Source organism: Tiliqua scincoides, chromosome 8, assembly GCF_035046505.1.
Source record: "Tiliqua scincoides isolate rTilSci1 chromosome 8, rTilSci1.hap2, whole genome shotgun sequence".
Classification (NCBI taxonomy): Eukaryota; Metazoa; Chordata; class Lepidosauria; order Squamata; family Scincidae; genus Tiliqua; species Tiliqua scincoides.
Window position 1 is genome coordinate 12,808,360 of NC_089828.1, and position 24,870 is coordinate 12,833,229.

General features: G+C 43.3%; 1 protein-coding gene across 3 annotated transcripts in view; it reads left to right on the forward strand.

The window, feature by feature from the left end:
- The window catches only part of FBN1 (fibrillin 1), a 209,991-nt gene that overhangs the window by 73,959 nt on the left and 111,162 nt on the right, over nucleotides 1-24,870 (forward strand). For all 3 annotated transcript variants that reach the window (XM_066635255.1, XM_066635256.1, XM_066635257.1), the window contains exons 7-11: nucleotides 8,631-8,828; nucleotides 11,228-11,353; nucleotides 15,652-15,777; nucleotides 21,610-21,768; nucleotides 23,861-24,019. In XM_066635255.1, the coding sequence (XP_066491352.1) occupies nucleotides 8,631-8,828; nucleotides 11,228-11,353; nucleotides 15,652-15,777; nucleotides 21,610-21,768; nucleotides 23,861-24,019 (768 nt within the window). The remainder of the gene's footprint in view (nucleotides 1-8,630; nucleotides 8,829-11,227; nucleotides 11,354-15,651; nucleotides 15,778-21,609; nucleotides 21,769-23,860; nucleotides 24,020-24,870) is intronic.

Genomic DNA, 24,870 nt, shown 5'->3' on the forward strand with positions numbered 1-24,870 from the left:
GAGCCAAAAGAGGCCCAGAAATTTCCTGGAATCTTACATTTCTGATCTCACCAGAACTCGTTGCCTGCACAGGGTGCAGGGTGCACAGGGTGCTGCACATATGCTCTGGGCCAAGGAATGCATACATGATACTCCTTATTGTCATTGTTGGCAACCTTCAGTCTCGAAAGACTATGGTATCGCGCTCTGAATGGTGGTTCTGGAACAGCGTCTAGTGTGGCTGAAAAGGCCGATTTGGGAGTGACAATCCCTTCCATACCGGGAGCAAGTGCAGTCTGTCCCTGGTCTGTCTCCCTGACTATGGGCCTTCCTTCTTTGCCTCTTAGCCTCAGACTGTTGGCCAAGTGACTCTTCAAACTGGGAAAGGCCATGCTGCACAGCCTGCCTCCAAGCGGGCCGCTCAGAGGCCAGGGTTTCCCACCTGTTGAGGTCCACTCCTAAGGCCTTCAGATCCCTCATGCAGATGTCCTTGTATTGCAGCTGTGGTCTACCTGTAGGGCGCTTTCCTTGCACGAGTTCTCCATAGAGGAGATCCTTTGGGATCCGGCCATCATCCATTCTCACGACATGACCGAGCCAACGCAGGCGTCTCTGTTTCAGCAGTGCATACATGCTAGGGATTCCAGCTCGTTCCAGGACTGTGTTGTTTGGAACTTTGTCCTGCCAGGTGATGCCAAGGATGCGTCGGAGGCAGCGCATGTGGAAAGCGTTCAGTTTCCTCTCCTGTTGTGAGCGAAGAGTCCATGACTCGCTGCAGTACAGAAGTGTACTCAGGACGCAAGCTCTGTAGACCTGGATCTTGGTATGTTCCATCAGCTTCTTGTTGGACCAGACTCTCTTTACACGGTGTCAAATCTGGGAGGAAACTGGCCTGCTACAGTAGCTTTTTGGCATGTAGATCCTCTTGCTATGGAGGAGCTCAGGGACACAGGTGTGAGGCTATATCTGCTGTAGAAATACATTTTGATGCGCACAGGACACTTTCCATTCTACTGTGAGTCTAAATACTTGCTAACTTTCTACAATGATTTTTTAATATTTAAAAGATTTTAGAGAGACTTTGGAGGGTGTTTTGTTTTTTGTATTCCTGTATCTAGCTGCTAACACTGCATGGGCAGGTAGACCTGGGGTCTGTATCAGGAAGCCCAGTAGAACTAACTTCAAAGACTTTTCTGGCTATTGCCACCCTCCCCTGCCCTACTTTGCCCCTCCCCACCCCATTGTGCCCCCCACCGTTGCCACCCTCCCCCGACTCTGTTTTGCCCCTTCCCCCTTTGGGAAGCTGCCGAAAATAAACTTTGTACCCTAATAAAATTCTTCTTGGATAACCCAGGTTCAGAACTGTTTTTAGAGGGAAACAGATTGTGTGGTAGCCTTTGGTAAAACAGCACTTATCATGTACTCTGGCCAAACGGGCTCTGAAAAGTGGCAAATCTTTAGCCTCTGTTTACTTTTTATTAATTTGTGAGTTGTTGTGTCACATTGCTGTGTACCTGTGTTTCAAATTGCAGAATATGTACACCACATCTGTGCACCACATATACTAACATGTGCTAGTGTGCATTAAACAGAAAAAAAATGCTCTGCTGAAATTTTTCTGGCTTTGCATCCATCAGTTCTTGCAACCAGCCAAGAGAATTCTGGCCAAGCCTGTAAAATGTTGGCTGACTGGCAACCTTGTCAAGACACAAGCCATGGCTTCATGAGAGGTTTGGATGATTTATGTCTGCTGAGTGAGGAAAAGAGAACACATGACTACAGTGTTGATTGTGTGCATATCCTTTCTGTGGAGATGAACAGTAGTCAGAGCCAATGCATGAATTCTATGTGCTAAGCGAAGGTATTGGTTGATTAAATAGCTCTGGTGTCGGGATTCCCATGACAAATGTCACAGATGAATCTGTATAATTTACTTCCAAGGTCTGCAGAATCTGTCTGCAAGAAAACAGTTAATCTTTGGATTAGAAAATATAACACAAACATCAATTATCAGAATCCCATGTTTTGCTGATTTTTATGTATTTTGTAATTCCATACACATAAGTGGGGAGGGTTACAGTTGTCATGATTTCATGGTTGTGCACCATGCATTAAAGGATCTCTCAGGATGTATAAGTAGATTATGTGCAGGAACAGGTCTGTAATAGTATCATTTAGGGGTCTATTGGAGTCCGTTCTTTGTAAATGCAAAATTCTTCATTTATCTATTTTGCATGTTATTTTGTTCATTGTGGAAAAAGTAACAATTTTCTGTATTTGGATTGCTGATGCTTGTACTTGGGAACAAGGGAACTAAAGCCCTTTTTTCTTAAGTATCTTTGTATGGAGTTAGTTTGTGTGTTGGATTTGAGTGTGTACAATAAATCAATCCAGCAACAATTCTTGGTTTTTTTGTTTTATTACTTTCCAGCTGCAGGAACGAAAAAGTGGGTCAATTGTGAGAGTGAAACAGACTTTAGAAAACGTTTTTGTTCTTGAATTTGGACTTTCAAATACTTGTCAAAATATCAGAGAGGTCAATTCTTGATCCAAAGGGACCTCTACAAATTTCTAAGCTGTTTGGCAGGGAAAGGTTCAAGCCCTTTCCAGTTATGGTGAAATGATCGTGCTTATAGGCAAGAGAGGAGAGCTGGTTTCAGGCTCCTTGCCCAATCTATGCATACTTTTTTCACCACATTGTAATGTAGTGTCATGTCTGAAAGACATTTTGGAAGACAAGCCTTCAGTCATTGTTGCGCTGCAATAGGAGTTAAAACCAGTTGCTGTATTGTGCCAGCTATAGCGAAAGCAGCAGTGGATAAAGCTATTGTTGTAGAAGCTGTCATTGGATGTCACTGATTTCTTTAACTATCAGTCAGTCTAATATGCCATTTTGGGGGAAGGTACACAGTACTAGAACATGTAATGGCCTTCGCATAGACCATTTGTTTTGTAGAATATCCAGGATTGCAAAAATAGGGGCAGGAGTGTTGTTTAGGGTCTGGTAAGTCTACTGTTACATACCTGGTGGGTTACTTTCAACTTACTGGGTCACAAGTTTTGCAAGCCTGGCTGAGGATAATGATTTCCAAATGGTGAGTCAGGAGTATGGACTTTTGTAAGTTTCCAGGCTATAAATATGAAATGGTAGTGGTGCACCAAGAAATGAAGGCCAGGTGAACTGCCAGTTAGGAAGTGGGCCAGTGGAAAGGCAATTCTGTTGATTAGCTGGTTTATAAGCAGAGTTCTTTTTTTTCTTTGTCTTATAATTTTAACCAATGCACAATGAACAGTTCATGCCTTTAAATATTTAAAGGGCATATATCTATCAACTTGCTCAGGAGGTTTTAGAAGAAGTTAAATTATGAGCAGGGATAAGAAGTTAAATTATGAACAGGGATTAATGACCTGAGCCAGTTTGTTCTGTGTGTTTGATTTTTTTTCTTTTTAAAACAGAAATGAAAAAATGTTGTGTTTTGGTATTAACTTATTTTCACATTGGATGCAGTCCAAGCAAATTTAGGCTGTAATGTACTTACCTGAGAGTAAACCCCATTGAACCAGGTAGGACTTAACTTCTGAATAAACATACGTAGGATTGTGATGCTAAGTGCTTGCAAGTTCCATATCCCATATCCCAAGTCAAAATGGCAGAAAGTAAGAGGTTTGCCGTATATGTCCAATTAAGGGCGCAGTCCTATCTTGTGCTGGAACAGGCATCCCAAGAAGCTTGCACTGTATCCAGTGCAGGATAGGTGCCCAAAGTGGCTCAGTCAAAGGTAAGGGAAACTTTTCCCCTTACCTCCGGGTAAGCCACCCTGGCCCCAATGGGTCTCCTCAAACTGCACCACCTCCTGATGTGGCACAAATCAGAGGAGAGCGGAGTGACTTGAAGCCGCTTTGTGCTCTTCAGGAATGGGGGTTGGGATCTGGCATAACTGCTGGGTCCCAGCCCCACCTCCTGATCCCTACCCGCCCACACCCATGGCTGCCCACCCTCACCCCACTCCAGAATGCCTTCCTCCCACCTCCTCCCCACCCACCCCAGAGCCTTGCTTTGGCCCAGCTCGGTCGATGCAAGGCTCGGTGCCTCTATCAGCTTATGTTAGCCTCCTGGACCGGCACACCTCCGTGCGCCGGCCTAGACGACTCCCAAGGAGGCTCAAATGTGCCTTATGGCACGTTTGCGACCCTCCTAACCAGTGCAAGGGACTTGTGCCGGCCCAAGGTGCAATTTATATTGTGCTGCACGATATTGAAGAATATTCTTAAGAAGTGTGGTTCTTCTATAGAGCCTGATGACCTAAGCTCCTTTTCTATGACCCACTGCATTGCTGACTCTAATTCAGTTCAGGAGACATGTAATACTGGGAAGGTCATGGGGGTTAAATTTATCTTGCCATAAGCATTTAACTGAAACTTTTAGGAAGGAAGACTCAAGTAGGCACACACCTATTCATGTTTCTTATGTTTTATGACTATCAACCTTTTTTACCCCCAACTGCTATCTGGAGTGTCTGCTCATACCCACAATTCAGACCTTTAGAAAACACAAAACCTGAGTGTCCTTTAAATGTTGATGTTAAAATTCAAACTGAGTTCTATTTTAGATTTTGGAAAAGGAATAAATGCTTAGGTCTAGAAGTCATGTCCTGTGTCTGGTTTTTCATTAATTATGGAAGCCTGACTTGGAGATTGCTTTTGCTTTCTGCAATCTGTTAAAACAAATGCAGTATTTTGTTGTTGAAAGAGAAATTAAGTTACGGGTTCTCAGGCCACGTTCAAGAAGTCTAAAAACTTCCCCAACATTGGTTGATTTTTGTTTTTTAGCATGGTAGACCAACAATTTGCTGCTGATGTTACGAACTATAAAACCTGCCATTCTCACATCTAAAAACCTCTTTAGCAATGGCGCACAGGGCAATTTCAGGCATCTTTACTAAGAAGTGAGTCCCACTTTATTTAGTGGAGCTTACTCCCAGGTAAGTGTGCATAGAATTTCAGCCTCAGATACAACAGGCTTCATTTTCATCAGTACTTTGTTCTATGCATCTCAAATGCAGTATTGTTTCTGCTGTGAAAGCTACATATTGCATTGTTGATGACATTTTGTATGTACATTTTTGGGCTCTTCTTGAGAAGATAAGGATTGTTGGACTGCTATGAAGAATGAACTTCCATGAGTGTTATAGGATGGTTTTACTTAGTACCTCTAAAAGGTTCCTATTTGAGGTTTGGATAATATGCAGTTTCCTTTAAATAGTTAAGTGCAGGTGGAGCAAACCTCCCCAGAAGATATTCATAAGTGGGCAGAATCATGCATATTTATTCATTTTATTGCATTTATAAAATGAGAACCTGCCTTTGCTGTCAAAAAGGTTGATGAGGAATAAACTTGCAAATGCCAGAATCTCATATTTCCAGGGTCATGCTTCCTGTGGATGGCTCATGTTCAGAGTTTCATTAGTGTAGCCTGTTCCACATATCACTTTGAAACAGTTGTTGTTTATTAACAGTATGCATGGTTTGGATAGAAGCCTGCCAATGGTCTGAAGTACAGCAGTCTCTTTTATTAAAGCAACTTCCATTTTTCCTGGTCTCATTAGCTAGTGTTAAATTTGCTTCTTCATTGAAGTATCCTAATCTTGGCTTAAATTCTTCGTGTCTTACGTTAGACACACTCTTATGGGTTTATCAGTTATAAAAGCAGTAACCTGTCCTGCGCTGATTTTGAAGCAAAAGTCACTGCAAAAAACATGACTATTAAAGATATACTAGAAAAGCATTACTGTCCAACAATATATTACCAATAGGTTCAAAGGAAGCCACCTGATACTGCGTCTAGCCGTTGATCCACCCAAGTCGGTATTATCAGCACTGACTAGCAGCAACTCTCCAGGGTTTCACATAGGAAGTTTTCTCTACCCTACCTGAAGATATACCCAGGAATAAACTGGGAAGCTTTTGCATCCAAAGCATGTGCTCTGCTGTTGAGCCACAGTCCTCCTCCCAAAATATACTACAATTGTAGTGTGGGAATTGGAAGGCTAGTACAGGGCAGCCTTTGGTATCTATGTGGGTTCTGTTCCGGGAACCTCTGCGGATACCAAAAACTGTGGATGTTCAAACCACAGATTTCAGGGTCCCCAAGCCCCCTGTAGGACCTTCACAGGGCTGGGAAGGTCACATGCAGCCTCCCCAACCCTTAGAAGGCCTTGTAAAGCCTCTAGAAGGCTGAAAAGCAAGACTTCTGGTTTTCAAAACCCTCAGAAGACCCTCTGGACCCGACCAATGGGCTGCAGAGGGCTACAGGTGGCCCACTCCACAGGTTTGGAACCCACAGATATTCAAATTTGAGAGTACTAAACCTGTGGATACCAAGGGCTGCCTGTATTTTCTATTGTTCCAGTGGTTAAGGATCCCTACTGAGGGTGTATTCAGTGGCAAACTTGGGTTTTTCCTGTGTAATGTGTGAAACATTCTAGCAATGAGACTGGCAAATATTCATTTTTTGTACTGGCATTCTTCTCTCCCCCCTCCACCCGCCCCCAAATCCAAGAAAAGACGATGGTAGAAGCTTTCATTTGAGAAAAAGAGGGGTTTGGTGTGTGCAAGAAACCGAGGGAGCTGGCACCATCATTGTTTTGTTGTTGCCGTGGGAGAATGGAACAAAATACAAGTGAATATTTTATTAACTTCCCAGTTTAATTTTGTCTCTTGGGTAAATAAACAAATCAAATCAAAGCAGATGTGTTCCACATGCCCTCCTGTTTAGCTGCAGACAAAGCTTGCCCACAGTTACGTGCTTACTCTTTGTATCTGTGTAATATTGAAAATTACTCTTAATTATCTTTGTTGTAAAGTATGATCCCTTGAGGCCCACTTAAATACAGTAGTAGAGGGAAAACTGTCTTACTGTGTTATTAATATAAGTACTGTGCTTTGGATAAGATTAATCCTTAGGCTAAAACTGATGTCGAATAGGGCGCCTGACAGCCCTGAATCCCTGCCACTGTGTCACTGAACATATCTGAGAGGAAAGTGACTCTGTCTCAGTTATGGACTTGCCCCCCATCATGCCCTGGGTGAAGGTCTGCAATGCCCTCCTGCACTGTGCCACCCCCCATATTTACACAGTGCAGTGGAGCCTCATGCAGCATTAGGAGTGACTCAAAAAACCTTCTGAGGCTTCCCATGCGCTCACAAACAGTACTTCTGGTTTCTCAAGTGGTCTGCAATGCCGCACAGGCATGGCGCTTGGGGCATTTGCCCCCCTGCCCCCCTCACAGGTCTGCCACCACTCTGTCTTGCTCTCTGGGCCAGGATCATTAAATGTTTCTGGCAGATCAGAATTACTCCTTATCATGTGAAGTGGAAGGAAGGTTGATAACTTGCAGTTTCAGGGGATATTTTTAAATGCTGGTAAATTACACAGGATGCGAACCAGAGTATTGTCATATGCATACACATACAAAGAAGTTACAGAAATATGGCTGTCAAAGGCCTGATTGTACCACACCTTTATCTCATAAAGATGCAATCCTTAAAACATTCTGAAGGAGCATTCCTTACCCTCAGTTTGTGGGTCAATTTGTATCAGATTTAAAAATCACAATTTTGAGGCAGTTTCCACTTTCCTGGTCAAACTAGAGAGGGTGGCTTACTTGTGTTGGTTGGCCTTATTAACCCAATTCTGATGCCAGGATCTGAAGTTCTGGATTTTTGTTAGTTGGTTCTTAGCAAGAGTTGGAAAAAGAGGATGTGACAAAATCAGGCTGCAATCCTAAAGACCAGTGGTTCCCAAACTATGGGTCAGGACCCACTGGTCTCATAACTGATTTTTGGTGGGTTGCCAAAGGGTGATGGAATGATAATGAATTGCCTCAAGCCCTGGCACTATTCAGAAATCAGATACTTATTCAAAACCTGATTCAAAAATCTGATTCAGAACTCATAGCCTTTAGTTATTTGATTTTCTCTGTAAACAGTTTTGTGAACTTTTCATTGAAAAGCAGTACATAAATACTGTTAATAATAATAATACTATAGCTGCTAATTACCTTGCAAAGAGCTCAGCAGCAGCATTTTGAAAGATAGCTGCTAACCGCCCTCTAAGGAGCTGAGCTCCTGCAGTTTGCAAGCTTGTGTAAATACAGGGAGATGTTGAGCATCTTTTTTGGTTATTATAAATAAAAACCAAAATATTCTTTTTAGATCTCCCTTTTTAAAAAATCTGGTAAATGTAGGTGGTCCCGATAGAGTGTCATTTTAAAAAGTGGGTCCTACTGCTAATTGGTTTGGGAACCACTGCTATAGACACTGACCTGGACGTAAGGCTCATTAATTATGATGGGACTTACTTCTGAGAAGACATGCATAGGATTGGGCTGTCAATTGCTTACTCCTTCTGTTTAAGGGACATGGTTTAATGCCACATTTTTTCTTTGCCCTTTTTGTTACACATCTGCTTCAAAATGTATATCACCCTGTGGGATTAGCAGGATTAGAATTAAAAGTGGGCCAGGAATGAGGGCAGGCAAAGCACAATGTATTTTGTGATCTACCAGGTTCTTTATATTGATGCTCTGAGTTCATAACTATGTAATACTCTCCTAATTTAATACTGATGAGGTTTTCTTGCTGTGCTCCAGACTATAGGACAGGCCCGTGCTTCACTTTGGTAACCAACCAGATGTGCCAGGGGCAGCTCAGCGGGATAGTCTGCACAAAAACCCTCTGCTGTGCGACCGTCGGGAGAGCGTGGGGTCACCCCTGTGAAATGTGTCCAGCTCAGCCTCATCCCTGCCGCCGGGGCTTCATTCCAAACATACGAACCGGAGCGTGTCAAGGTACAGTGTTGGGGGAGCTGCTGACATTTTATTAACCGATTAATTGCCTCTGAGCTTCGTCTTCTCTCCAAACTTGCCTTGCTTCGATGTTGTACAATGGCAGATGGAGGAAGGAGTGTCAGATCCATAACTTCAGCAGTGACCGAATACCTGATGGTCTTGCCATGGTATTTGTAAGAGAGGTGCAAAAAAGCTGGAGGACTCTTTGTGCATTCCCCTCTGCCAAACAGCTGCTTGATTTGATTCTAAAATGGTATCTTGTACACAAAAGCTATGGCACTAAGAAGCAGAAGTACTGTGTGTACAAGAAAGCAGAAGAAAATGCTGCTGATATCACAGACTTTCTGTGTTTTCTATATTTTTAAACCGTGTTTGAAAATGTATTTTTCAACATTTTAATCTTTACTTCCGTCAGTGTAGATTCCTCTGCCTAGAGTAAGTTAGAATTCTTATTCTGGGGCTGTCTAGAGCCCCTCCTTGATGTATTTTGTATGACATAGTAACTGAAATGCATTTTTGAATCTTAACATCCGCCAAGTTGTTCCTTACTTTCTTTCTTGAGCATGCTTCACCGTTGAAAGCCCTTACACTGCTTTTGGCTTTTATTCTAATACATCCAGCTGTATAAATTCTTTTATTGTCTGGATGTCTGGCAGGAAACAGGAGAAAGTTAACAGGGGCAGCGGCTATGTACTAAATTGGTGTGGATTTTATATTCCCAGGACTGCATCTCTGGGAGGATTTGTTTTTAGTCCATTTTCTGAAATTTTGTCTAATGAAGCACAGTAGTTTGTGGGTTTCAAAGAGATAAAGATTATAAATCTAATACTATTTCATATAATCTAGAAACTCCCACGTTGAACTGAAGGCATGCTCTTGTCCTAGAAATTGTGGATTTAGTTTATCAGAAACCAAACCCCCTCCATGTCTTTTAAACAGCTGTGGCGGCTCCATAAACTACAGCAACTGCTTGTATACAGTTTGTGTGGTCACGTTCTAATCTTTCAGTATCCTGAACCATCTCAGGCCCCAGTCTAAATTAGCAGAATTCCAGTGTTATTTTGAGGAAACTCCCTGATCAAGGATTCTGTGCATACCTCCCATAATTTGTAAACCGAGTTCTTTTATGCTACTGTTATTCACCTTCAAAAGGCTACAGGTTTTGCTGCAGTTTTTGCAAAGCCTGATCTCCTGATGTATATATATATACTTTTAACAGATCAGTGATAGATGATAAGCTTCACAATTATGATTCTGCCCAGAGAATCAATATGATATATGCTGAGATTGAAGATGTCCAGTTAAAAGGGGCAAAAGCAAATAAAAATAAGCTAAATGAAAGGTATGCTTGTTTAATGCCAATTTTCTATTGCAAAGAGCCACATGACATACCTAAGCAAACAGTGATGAAACCATATTTTGTTTCTTCTTCTTTGTATGATAAGAACATAGGAAAGAACCATACTGGATCAGACTTTGGTCCCATAATTCCCATAATAGGTTCCATATATTCCCATAATAGGCCAGATATTTCCAGAAGCCCCCTCAGCAAGGCATGAAGGCAGCAATTCCACAATCCTAACCCGCGCTGGAGCAGGCAAGCCAGGAGGCTTGCTCTGCATCCAACGTGGGATTGCAGCAAGCAGCGGCTCAGCCACGGGCAAAGGGAAGCTCTTCCCCTTACTCGTGGGTAAGGGCTGCGCACCCCTATGGGTCTCCTCGGACCTGCGCCACCTCCAGAGGTGGCGCAAGTTTGAGGAGAGCGGAGCGGCTTGAAGCCACTCCGCTCGCCCCGGGGACGGGGGTTGGGATCCAGCATAACGACCGGGTCCCAGCCCCGCCCCAGCTCCCCGCACGCCTGCCCCCGGGCCCGCCCTCCCCCCGCCCAGTAACGCCCCCTCCCACCCCCTCCCCACACCCGCCATGCCTACCTTTGTTGCTTATGTCGGCACACTCGCACTGACACGAGCGGCAGCATGGGAGCCGCGGCGGAGGCTTCTGCCTCCGTCCGCGTGTTGGCACTTCTGAATGCGCCGACATGGCTCCCGCCTACGGAGGCGCAAACGTGCTTTACAGCACGTTTTCGACTCTCCAGGGCCACCTATACTGGCATAACCGCCGGTTAGGATTGTGCCCATAGTGATTTTGAACCTGGAATTTCTATTTAGCTATCATGGCCATAATAAACCTATCCTCCATGCATCTGGAGAAGGGCTATAGCTCAATAGAGATTATACTGAACATAATCTTTCCTTTTTATAATAATGAATAGGATCTGTTCTGTGCCTACGTTGCAATGTGATATGAAAGCAGTGGAGTTGTTTGTTTTTAATTTGTGTGAACAAATTATTAACAGTTCTTCGTTTTTGTTGTTTTTTTTGGTGATTTTTGCATGATAGATGTGGATGAATGCCAAGCTATCCCTGGGATCTGTCAAGGGGGAAATTGCATTAATACTGTTGGATCTTTTGAGTGCAAATGCCCAGCTGGACACAAGTTTAATGAAGTGACACAAAAATGTGATGGTAAGTCCTTTCAAAACTTCTGTATTTGCTGCCAACTGTGTTTCAAAAATCTGCACACTCATGCAAAATATCACATTAATGCATTAATGTATTAATATTCCTATTAATACATTAGTTGTACAAAATATTATGCCTCTCTGCCTAACCCAAACAAACTTAAAGATTGGCATTTCATCTTTATCTATCTTTGTTTTAAAACTGGAATGGTGAGCCAGCATGAAACTAAAGAATAGTTTGACAGTTCATTGCAGAACTGAATGAAAGAATGCAGTAGAAATTCTGCATCCCAGAACATTTGCATTAAGCCCCCTTTCTTACTATCTTCAAATCCCTCCTCCAATCTGCCTTTTCTATGATGCTTTTGGGCAACTCTTCAGTCTATACTCCAACACTATAACCAAGACAATGCACATATATCTGAATTCAATACTTATTTTTCACTTGTTTACTTCTTATTCCGTTTTCTCTGTTGTCTCCTATGTGTCAAATTTTAGATTGTAGGCCCCTTGGGGCATTGACTTGTCATTTTGTCAGGGCCCACTATCAGAGATTTGCCAAGTCAGGCACTCACTGAGAATCTAGAGAGCCCCCCGCAACACCCATACCCATTGGAGACATGAAGGAGAACTTTTCTTCGTCTTCTTCCCAGTTTCAGAGCAGCAGACGGAGAAGAGTTTTGTCTGTTCCACCGTCCATTGTGGCGACTGCTTTCCCCTCCCATAGTCCGGTTAGCACCCTTACAACTTACTGGGCAGACACTGATGCTGCAGTGGCCCTTCCTCCTTCTTGTGGACTCCATGTTAAATTTCCAGGATACTGTGCCCCTGAGACTGTTTCCAGGGCACATGGGCTGGCAGACAGGGGAGATTCAGTAAATATGAAGCCCACACAAAGGAGGAAGGACTGCTGTAAGTGAGCTGTATGATACTTGGGTGATAGAAGAAAGTGACTGCCATAATGGAATGGAATGTTTTGTTCCCTCTTCCTTTGAGAGATGGGGGGAGAAGCATCAGTGAAGGTGAGCAGGTGAACAGAAGTAGGTATCCCCACCGGTCTGCTGCCTGAGGGGACTGCTTCGGTTGGCCTCATGAATGAGCTTGCCCTGCATTGCATTTAATAGGAGCTATGTATTAGTAAAGCAGTGGGTGTTAGGGTTGCGATATTGCACAGTTGTTCTGACAACATGTGTTCTGTGTGTGAGGCCCCTTTTAAGGCTCCTCAGACTGGATGCCTCATAACAGAGAAAATTTTAAAAACTAGCTAAAATAATAATCTTCAAACAGCAGCCGCTTTGTCGTTCTATTTTGTCTTATGTAAACCGATTTGCGAAGCATTTGCTCCAGACAAATATGGTTTTCATGCTTTCTGCCAATTCTGTTGGCAAAAGGGCAGCCCTGGGTAGAAATGGCTAACTTCTCCAACACCACTGCAAGTGTTTCCTTTAGAGGGCAATTCAGTGTCTGCCTTATTCAGAAACCAGTTGCACCAGAGAACAGCATGTGGAATTAAGACAGTGACTCAAATCTGCTTAGGTACTTTTTTGTTAATGAGTTTGTGCATGGAGTGTCAGGATACAAAATCTGCGAGGGATGCTCCCTTAAACATTTGTGGCTGCAAAACTGTAGTCCCATATGGCACAAACCGAGAAACAGCACTGTGACTATATTTAAGGACTCATAGGCTGAATAATATAGGGAACAACCAATTAGATTTGAGAGGCACATGTTGTACCAGAGCTCTGATTGGAATGAATGGATGTTCTGTTTGAAAACCCTTACCGGTATGTCGGTATTTTGTGACAATAATGAAGAGTTGTTAATTCAGTAGGGCAATTTATACATTTTTTCTTGGCCAGTTCTCCATTCATAAGTTATTCAGAGCATCTGATGCTGGGACACCCTTTAGCAGCTTTTAAAAAAGCACATTGGCCCTATAAAGCTTGTTGTTTAAACAAGCCTCTTGTTTAATGCAAGGAATTTTAAATTCCAAGGGCGCAACCTTGCCACTTATGAGTTCTGCTGTATGCCAAAGGAACAATGGCAGTGAGTCTAGAATACGAACACAGTTTTAAAATCACTACTCTACATTCTTCATTATGTTCTAGCTGTTACTGCATCATGACACCTGCTCAAGATGAAGCCTGGGAGCCCTCTTTGCTTCCCTATGTTGTTTATGGCTTTCAGAATATCCTGACGGGGTGTATGGAAAGTTTTTCTTGCTGATTGCCAGGATTAAATTTCTGGTTAGTGTTAGGGGCCTGGTGACTATCTGTGGAGCCCTGGAATTTCAAATCAGATGTGGTAGTGATGATGTTAAGTCTTAATTCACAAATAGGGAAGGGGCTATTGTTCAGTTCTGTTGCCAAAGTCACTTGCTGACTTCTTCCCAAGTAAAGTGCTTGGTGGCTTTTGGCTCCTGGAACACATCATACTCTATAGGTGTTTCCAATCTCAGAAACAAAAATAGGGCCAAACGTAGGAACTGGAATGTTTGGTATGTACTGAGTCCTGATTAATGGCTCAGGGAGAAGGGAAGGGGGGTACTTGCAAATGGATTTGATTCAAGTATTTTCTGACTCAAGTTCCCCACTGTTTATCTTCACGTTAGCGTTGCCTCTGTTTACAGAGGGTCTGGCCTTACTGAAAGCAAAATCTCCAGTCTTTATTTTAGGGCTGAGCCTAACCCAAACAGCGTTTTACTGTTTATATTGGTGTTGACATTAATATAAATACAATTGTCATCATTTAAGTACTCTGGTTTCATTGAGGTAATGGCAAATATGGCTGATGACTTTCCAGACATTAGCAACATGAGACAAAAGGTATGCCTATTAAAAAATGTTATGTGCTTTTATTACCAAGAGACCGAGGTCTAGTTCATACATTATTTCCAGCAAAATGGGAACTGACTTTCTCAGGTCTCAATTTCTAGGTAAAGTGATCTGTTGGAAAGATCACTCTCTAATCTGGAACTTTTTTCCCTCTAATTTGAGATGTGTGGGGACTCTCTTTAGCTAGTTAGGGCTGAGGAAAACATACCCTGCACCTCCTCAGGACTCTTTCATCTGTTCTTATTTCACATGCTTTAGGGTTGAACCCTGGCATAACCTTCCCATGGTTCACCTTATGATATCTGAAGCAACCCAATCATGTGGGCAGATTCTGGAATATGAACATAAGATAAAGCCTGCCAGATCAGACCAGAGATCCTTCATCCAGTGTCCAACATCCAATTATGATTAGCTAGAGCCTTCCTGAAAAGCCTACAAAGAAGGGCATGAAGGCAAGCATCGTTTCCAGTATGTAGGATTCAGAGATTCAGTGCCTCTAAACTTGAAGGTTCTGTTTAGCTAGCATGACTAACAGCTGTTGATAGATCTTATTGTCCATGAATTTGTGCAATCCCCTTTTAATGCCTTGGAAATTCCATAACTTAATTATACATGTTATGAAGAAGTACTTTATCTTATCCGTCTTGAATCATCTGCCAGTCACTTTCATTGAGTGGCTCCTAGTTTTAGTACTATAGGAAAGAAAGAAAAGATTCCCTCTATCTCCATAGAATTCATAATTTTATATGCTTGTGTCCCCAACATAATCTTTTGGGCTGTATTGACCAACTGGGAAGAAACTGGTTGTAAGTCCTTATGACTATGCTATTTTAGAAGTTGCTATTAGGAGAAAGAACCAAGGGGACAACTTACACACAACTATAAAGAACAAATTAAAGAAGAGGAAAGGGTGAAGGCAAATTTCAGAGGCTGTGCAAGATGGAGATGGGGTTGTCAGAGATTAGTCAGTGGCTTGAAAGTCAAAAAGAGGATTGGTAATTTTATGAAAAGCTTTAAATAAAGGATCGGTGATGATGGCAAACTACAGTTGATGTCTTTAGTGGTTGGGGAGCAGGTGAACTATCGTAAACAAATAAAGAAGGTACTTGTTGCCCCCAAATGTAAAAGTTACACACTTTCATGATTTGTAGGCTAAGAAATCATGAGTTGAAAGCAAATGTGGTTATGGCATTTTAAAAGCTTGCTTTTATGGTTTTTTTGCCTGGTAGTAAGGGCTGGGAAAATACATTCATAGAGTTCCCACATTGACCCCACATGGTGTGTATGTGTTGCTTATACAAGACTGGTCTTCACTAGGGTAACGTTCACTGAAGTGATAATAAACATTAAGAGTCATTATCATAATTGTCCCTAAATGAATAAATGCTGCTATTTTGACACATGATCAAACATGATTTGACACATGACCCTTTGCTTACATGATCAAAACTTCCTTTTAAAATTGTAGATATTGATGAGTGCAGTACCATTCCTGGAATCTGTGATGGGGGAGAATGTTCCAATACTGTTAGCAGTTACTTTTGCAAATGCCCTTCTGGATTTTACACAGCCCCGGATGGCTCCAGATGCATAGGTGAGTAAGAAGTTGCAAATGTACACATAGTAGATTTGAAAATGCTGTGCATACATCTCTGGAAAAGAATATAAGGAACCAAGCACTTTTGAACTCAAGTGACTTCCAAAAGAATCTGCTGGGTGGCCAGATTAGATAATGCCCTTATGGCTTGAAATTTTTATTTTTTTAAACAAAGGGTTAGAATTTCAGAATGCAGAATACCAAGGAAGCATTATTTTTTTTCCCCTGTACTAAAATGGGCATTCTGAGGCACTTCAGAATGGTGTTTGATGTATATCTTCCCCTCCCTTTGTACTTCCCATCTCCACTAATTATACATAGACACAAGTATTTAAATTGGGAGATCTTGTTTATTTGAACATAGGATCCTCTCTTGACCCTATGTTATTTATTTATTTATTTATTTATTTATTTAAGGAATTTTTATATTGCTTTTCTCAAGATTTCTTAAGACACAAGGCAGTTTACTATTGGCACGCTGCTCATAAACCCCTTTTTCAAATGGGGTTTTTACAATTATTGTTCTATATACAATTCATAAAACCATCAATTTCTCCAGATGTTTCCGCTTTCAGTGTGAGGTCTCATTGACTTGGCTGCACTCTGACACCTTCCAAGCCTTCACCGGCAGCCACAGATCACACCTTGGCCAGTTCTCAATATTTTATCTGTTTCTTGTCAATTGACTCCCCCACATTCCACACATTCCTCTGCCAGCCCCATCAGAGACTACCAGTCTCCTATCGAAGGCCCATCCATAAACCTTTATTGGCATTAAAACAATAAATAACAATAACAGTGGCCAGCATGGTGGCTATGTTGCCAAGAAAGAAAGTGACTGGTAAGGGGAGAAGGGGGGAACACAAGGGGGGGGGTATAGGATCAGGGTGGGGGATTTAACTTGGAAACTGCAGAAAGAAATTCTGCTACTACATTGGTAATGACCGCAGAGTTCTCACTCAGGAGGACAAATAGGGGATCAGTAGAAGTACCAGGAAGAGAAGACAACAAGGGTTTCAAATGTATATCTCGAAGAGATTGGTGGACCGGGCAATAGAGTAATATATGGTCCACTGTGTCCGGTTCTCGGGAACAAAAAGGACATAATCTGCGATCACGCGGGATATTGGAAAATCTGCCAAAGTGAACAGCTGAGGGGAAAATATTGAATCTCGCGAGCATGAACGCTCTCCGTTTAATAGGGTTAATCAGCTTACTGAAATAGTTGCAAGGGCGACCAAGTGAGGGGAGAAGGCCAAAAAACTGGGGAGAGCAGGTGGGGTTGAGATTTGAGGAAAGTTGGTTAAATTCAGATTCCCAAAGTTTAGATTTAATAATTGAGTGGGCCCTGTGCAGGTTGATCTGCAAGGGATTTGGGAGCTATCCAAGGCCTACCCAAGGCTGAGCATGCTTGGCATCTTAAGGCAGGGCAGCAGTTCGACCTCCAGACCATACCTCCTGCCCTTGATTCAAAACTGTTCCTGATGCTCACTGCACTTAGAGCTGAAAATGGGAAATGATTTCTGAGCAAACCCAAAAAACTACCACTGAAAATATTTCCAGGAATGCTGATTTCCCTTACAATGTCCATATTTTTTAGATGTGCCGTGACTCAGTGGTAAAGCACATGATTTTTGTGCAAATAGTCCCAGGCTCAACCTCTGACATTTCCATGTAGGGCAGAGAAAAATTCCTGTCTGAAACCCTGCATACCAGCTGCCAGTCTATGTTGGCCATAGTGAGTTAGATGAACCAATGATCTAGTTCAGTCTAAGACAGCTTCCTGTGTGACCACATGTGCTCAGAAATATGAATCAGACATTTTTGTATCTCCTCCAACTATAGTGTCTTGTCTCTGTTGTTGTATTGCCACCTCTATTCAACTCAGGTAGTATTTTGAAACAATGAACACACTTTGTAAAACCAACAGTGAAAAGATGTAAAAGAGTTATTTGGATTAGCAGCCTGCAAGAACAAGAGTACATGCTTGCAGATGTAATAGAAGGAGGGGAAAACATTCATGAGAGCAGGAAGTAATAACCACTCCCTTTAGCAAAGAGAAGGGGTTTTTAACAATCCCTCTCTTGTGACTTAGTTCCTTTCTTTTATTAAGTCTGGACAGTTTGTCTGCTTGAAATGTGATAGGCGCATAATCCTTAAAATGTAAACTCTAAGTGTCAAAAGGGTTCATTTAAGGGGAATCAGCTGAGCAATAGTGACACGGAATTACCGTAGAACTGGTGTTGCAAAATTTCCCCTTTTTCTTAGAAATCTGGAATGGATTTACTTTGGGATGTGGTTCAGTTTGGAAGTTTTAAAATATATCAAGGGCTGTTTCTCACGCCTTATGTAGTTTAGACAGCACCAAGAGTATGTTTTAATAATCTCCCTTGCTAGTTACCTTCTGTAGAAATGTGTATATATAATTTGTAACATTAAAAAAGTGCTCTGCTGGATATGATGGTGAAATATAGGTTCTCCATCATCAACATCTAGAGCTGTTGATGTTTGAAATTAAAGAGCTTAATTTGTGAACTTCCTATGGTCAAAAATTTGCAGTTCAGATCCTGCCCAACCAAATTTCCTGTCATCTAAAGCCATGATTTGATCTATGGTTTTTAAAATGAAGCGCAGTTCTCTGTAATGGCGTACCAGCAATTTGTATGTAAGCTCTTCCCTGACCTCTGCCCCAGCCCCAGTTTTTTCTGTGACCTTTGAGTGCAACTTGGTACTGTGTATCTTTTCAGCTTCTTGTTTTGGAGGCAATTATGACAGTACACAATTTTTTTTACTGCATTCACTGAAGTCGCTTCCTTTAAACTGTGCTTCGGGCTCATAGTAGTCTGTCTCCCTGTTTCAGTCAGTCGGTTTCAGTGAACCTGACTTCTCACTCTATGTAAAGTGCTATAGATCAGTGTTTCTCAAACTGGGTCAGGACCCACTAGGTGGGTCATGAGCCAATTTCAGGTGGCTCCCCATTCATTTCAATATTTTATTTTCAATATAGTAGACTTGATGTTACCATGGTATGTGACTGTATTTGGGGAAAAGTTACAGATCTATACATTTAACAGGCTATTGTGTATGTGTTTTTAACAATGATAGTCAATGGAACTTACCTCTGGGTAAGTGTGGGTAGGATTGCAGCCTAGGATAGTTAAAAATTTTCCTGCTCAATGATGTCACTTCCAGTCATTACATCAATTCTGGTGCGTTCTGACAGATTCTCATTCTAAAAAGTGGGTCCGATTACTAAAAGTTTGAGAACCACTGCTGGATGGTGTCATGTATTAAATAATAGGATGTGAGGGTCAACCTAACTTCCACAATGCCCCAAGTGGTTGCTCAAGATGGCAATGAAGCAGTGTGTAATCTGAGAGGTGCTCCCTGAATCCTTTGCAAGGCTGTATAAGATCATGGGCACAACTCACAGGGCCCAATCTGATTATTGCAGGTGTCGTGCAGGATTATATGGGGGAAGGTGGTCTTTGAGATATCCTGGTCTATGCTATGCAGGGGTTTAATGCTCATCACCAACACCTTGAATTGGACTCAAAATGAAATGGGCACCCCAGTGCAGCCACCAGTGCAATGGCATGGCAGACCAATCAGTGAACGGCATGGTGACCAACTGGGCCAACAAATTCTGCAGCTACTAGCTGTAGCTTCTGAACCGTCTTTAAGAGGAACCCCCATAGCGTACATTGCAGTAGTCTAGGCAAGATGGCACTAGGGCATGGATCACTGTAGCCAGATATGTTTGAGCCATAGACCTGAAGGCCTTAGAGGGCAAAAACTGGAAGTGACTTTTTTTGGGCTGGGGGGCGGGGAGAACGGCATTTTGCAGTCCTGGCCTTGGGCAGCACAGGGGCCAGGATTGCAATTGGTTGAAAGAAGCCAAAACATTTTGACTTATCTGTTCAGAGCACAAAGCTGCCATCTTGTAGTGCTTGATAAGATGCAGTCTCAGCTGACGCACACTAAGCGAAGCTGGGCAAAAGCCCCTCTGGCCATATATGCCACCTGGCCATACAAGATTTGCTGTGGAAGATTTCCAGGCTATGGGCTTGCGCCTTCAGAGGGAGTGCTTCCCCCATCTAGGAAAAGTTTTAGATCTAGTGTAAGATTGTGTGTACAATTCAGATAGTATAAACCAGCAACCAGAGCTATCGAATATCCTATTTTGGTTTCATTTCTCCCTATATTTCCAGAATGAAGTCTTTTTGCTTAAAGGCTGGATATTTATATAATGACAAGAAACAGTGGTAGTGATATTCTGGGCCTAGGGCCATTGTTAACTTTCAGCATCACTTTCAAGACAACATGTGCTAAATGTAAGGCATTATTAATTATCCACAGATAGTTTAGTTTGCAAACTGCACTTTTGCAGTATTAGTTGTACTGAACAATTCCAGAGAACTGGGGAAAATGTCTAATCTGGAATTAGTTATGGCCGATTAATCTTGGAGCTCAGGCCTTTTCAGATGGCAATGCTGAAAAAATGCAGTGGTTCCCCCCTCCTATTTTCAGTGACGATAATTCAGTTCTATGGCCCATACTGACTAGTGGAAGTGGAAGAGAACCATTTCAAATAAAACATACATTATTTAAAATGGTTCTCTTCCACTTCTTGTCTCTCACAATAACATTCACAAGTGATGGATCTCTTCTGTAACACATTTTTGTGTTACATCCTCCACATCACTTTGTGTAGGAAATCTATGCATACATATGCACGTACCACACAACTTTGTTTGCAGAAGTTGAGGGTGCCTAAGGGTGCAATCCTAAGTTGCCCTTGGGCCTGCACAAGTCCTTTGCGCCGTCCCAGGAGGGTTGCAAACGTGCCGTAAGGCAAGTTTGCGCCTCCTTGTGAGTCGGCTAGTTCGGCAAGCGGAAGGTGAATTCAGCCTCTGCGCCAATGGAGGGACCAAGCCTTGTGCTGGCTGAGCTTGACCGCCGCAAGGCTCTGGGGTAGGTGGGGAGGAGGCAGGAGGGAAGTGTTCCAGGGTGGGGGAGGGCAGGTGGAGCGTGGTTCCAGGGGTGGGCAGGTGGAGAGTGGGAGGCAGGGCTGGACTCCGGTAGTTATACTGTATCCCAACCCCGTTCCCCAGGCAGCACATAGCAGCTTCAAGCTGCTCCACTTTCCTCGGACTTGTGTCACCTCCTGATGTGGTGCAAGTCTGAGGAGACTCATAGGGGCTGCAGTGGTTTACCTGGGGGGAAAGGGGAAGCGTTTCCCCTTTGGCTGAGTCACTTTGCAGCTCAATCTTGTGCTGGATAAAGTGCAAGCCTCCTGGCTTGCCTGTTCCAGCGCAAGATAGGATTGCGCTGCTTGACATTTATCTCTCCTGAAGCATATCAAGTCCAAGAGACTTGGCCTGGAAACAATAGCTTTTAAGAGAGTTTTAGGTAGTGCGATTGGCACGTTTGCGACACTCAGAACCAGTGAAGGGCTGGCGCTGAGACTTCAGGATTGGGCCCGCAGAAGACCTGAAGGCCTTAGAAGGCAAAAACTGGAAGTGACCTTTTTTGGGCTGGGGGGGGTGCGGGGAGAACGGCATTTTGCGGTCCTGGCCTTGGGCAGCACAGGGGCCAGGATTGCAGTTGGTTGAAAGAAGCCAAAACATTTTGACTTATCTGTTCAGAGCACAAAGCTGCCATCTTGTAGTGCTTGATAAGATGCTGTTCTTGCCTCTGGCTTGTTGCAAGCAAGGGTGGCTTGGCTTGAGGCTTACTTCCTTGTGTGATTGTCCTGCAGCAACGTGCACAAAAAGCTGTAGATTTTCCTAGCATAAATATATGTCAATTTCTTTCCCCCGGTAACAGATGTACGACCCGGATACTGCTTTTCTTCACTCACCAACGGCCGCTGTGGCAACCAGCTCCAGCAGGTCTTAACGAAGATACAGTGCTGTTGCGACTCTGGACGATGCTGGTCTCCTGGAGCAACCAGTGCCCCGGAAATGTGTCCCATTCGTGCTACTGGTATGTACCTGCACCTGTAACATGTGCCAGGAGTAACAGTCATGCTTATAACTTTTGCAGTGTAGACTCTGCTGAAAACTTGTGGTACAGATTATAACTTAGAACTGATAGCACTGTTATGATTGCCTGTTCAAAGCTGAAACTTGCTTCAGTGATTTTTAGAAATATTTCGGGAAGTCCCTATATATGTGGTCATCATAAATTAGCAACATGTTAATCTATGCTTATTTACTTAGACGTAACCCCTGTTGTACTCAGTGGAGCTTACTCCAGGGTAAGTGTGCATTAAGTTGCAGCCTTAGCTATCTGTTGTAAACCACAAGATAGCTGAGGTAGATCATGATTGTTCCTGCTGCCTGTATTGCAGAAAATTTTAGACCAGGGGTCTCCAAACCCTGGCCCGGGGGCCAGATGCGGCCTGCAGCAAGCCTCTTTCTGGCCCACGGCCAACCTCTTGTCCCCTGAATGCCTCTGGCCCACTCAGCTGAACATGACCAGAACTGTGCTCTGATTGTGTCTGGAGGGTGTTCTGAGGGCCAGAGAGGTTGAATGCATGAGCCCATTCATTCATTTATTCACTCACCTAAGTTCTATCTCTATTTATTTAAATTTTATATTTAAATTTTTTTTCCCGGCCCTCCACACCATGCCAAATATTTGATGCTGCCCTCTGGCCAGAAAGTTTGGAGACCCCTGTTTTAGGCCAACCAACCATAGATCAGGAAAACGTGTAGCAATTTTGAACAGTCGTGTGACTAAAGACTGAAAATTGGCTACATTAGAAGTCAAAATTGGGGGGTGGGCAGGCAGGGACAGAGCAGGGAGTGGGGCCAGGATATAGCACTTAGGCTGGATACTGACATTCCCCTTGCCCCAGGCTGAGCTACAGGCAACCCCAATCCTGCTCTGGGTATGGGGCAGGCCAGCCTGTCTCCCTGTTTCAGCACGGGTTAGGATTGGGCTGATAGTCAACCAGTTTGTGCTATCTTTGAACTGAAACCCACTTGCAATAGCAACAGCCTGCTTTCCTTTACAGGAAAGCTTATCGGAACTGGCACTAAGGTGCAAATCAATGCAGGAAGGTAGAATAGGTCAGGAGGGTCTATTTAGTATATTTTAAAATTTTCCTAGTTATTATTTATTTATTAAAAAATGTATATCCCACCTGTTCCTTGCCAAGGGAAGTGCCCAAGGCAGCGTGCAATTTTCCATTAAAAAAAAATAAAGCTGTTGGGTCCCTGCCCTGGAGGGGCCTGGAGCAGGCTTGTTCCACCCCCAGGGAGGCCTCAGATTGGCTGAAGGAGGTTCCAGCACCCTCGTCTTCCTCCCTAGCAGAGCTGCCAAACCTGGCCTAGGAGCAGGCGCTGTTGACCTCACAGCTCCCTGCTTCACACTGACTGCCTCTCATCCCTGGCCTCCCTGTTTTATGGAGCAAGCCCCCCTTTGGCCCCGCCCCTTCCTCCAGGTGGGGCAGAAAAGGCCTTTCTTGGTTCTGGCTTGTTTCCTGTAGTGTTCCTTGTTTGCCCTGCCAGCCCCCTCTGGCTGGTTGGGGTGAGCCAACCTTCTTTGCCCCCTTCAAGGGCAGGGAAGCCTCCCCACCCTAGGCATGGGGTGCCTGCTCCAGGGTAAGTCGGGGGTCAGGGCATCTGGGAGGGGCCTGGACAAAAGCTTACAATTAATTAAACAATAAGTAAAAATGGCTGGGGTCAGTAGTTCAGACCAACAACTATAAAAGTTTTTTTTAATCTACAGAAGAAAAAACAGCAAGGAGTACACCATAGAGGCCCAGGAGCAAACCCAATCCATCACCCAAACATTTGAGAAAAATGTTTTGAGCCCACACCAATAAGCCATGAGGGGAAGGGCATGTATAGTAACAATACCTTATTACAGTGTATGAATGACTCATCTTGACGTTTGTGTTTCATAATCACTGTTGTAAATACCAAACTGGCTATATAGTCATCATAACATTGCAAACAGACTGCTTTTCATTTGATAATAACCGTTGTGAGTGTCCCCAATTTGTGGGAGAAAGGTGGGGTAGAAAAGCTTTAAATGAATAAATAAATTCATTTGTTTGTTCTTTCAGAGGAGTACCGAAAACTGTGCATATTAGGTGGTCTGGTACCAGGGAGACCAGAAATCCCTGGCCTGCCTCCTGCTCCCGGCTTCCCTATCTTTCCACCTGATATCTTTCCACCAATATTACCACCAGATGTTGCTGTGCCTTCTCATAGACCTCCAGAAGGTAAAAACTAAATAGAATTATTTATTTTCCCCTCTGTTTAGTGCTATATTCAATCCCTGTTTTAAAAGTGCTGTTACTGATTTCCTTACCCTTTATGGCTGTTTGCTGGGCAGGACAAATTCCAGGTGCTTAGTCATCCAAGAGCTTAAAACATAGGATCTAATTTTGATATTTGCTTTTGCAATGTCCCTACCCAGGACTAATACCTAAAACACTGATGGTGGCTTATAAAATGTGATTTTGATGCTTATGAATTTGAAATATTTTTGAGTATGCTGTCCTTTGTATTCCTCTCATGCGTCCCTTGAGCCCTGTAAGATACTTTAAACCAGGGGTGCTCAATAGGTGGATCGCGATCTACCAGTAGATCGCGAGGCAAAATGAGTAGATCGCAGAGTGCCGACCCCCCCCTTCAGGTGCCTCTGGGAGGAAACGCTGGAAGTAAGGCCCATTGTACTCAATGGGGCTTACTCCCAGGTAAGTGTGGCTAGGATTGCAGCCTCACAGCCTAATCCTAGGCATGTATACTCAGGAGTAAGTCCTGTTATACTCAGTGGGGCTCAAGGTACACCAACATACATTGTACACATAAATGTTATATGTTATGATGGCGCGAACATTGTAAAAAAAACTGGTAGATCTCCGGGCCTTGCTGGGTTTCAAAGTAGCTCTCGAGCCAAAACAGTGTGAGCACCCCTGCTTTAAAACCAACAGTTCCCAAACTTAGCATAGGCACAGTGACATTCTTTTGCAGCAACCTCTGCTTCCCAGTTTCCAGGGTGCTGCTGTCTTGGATCATGCAGGATCTCATGCGATCCAGGATGGCGGCTCCCAGGAGAGCCGGGAAGAAG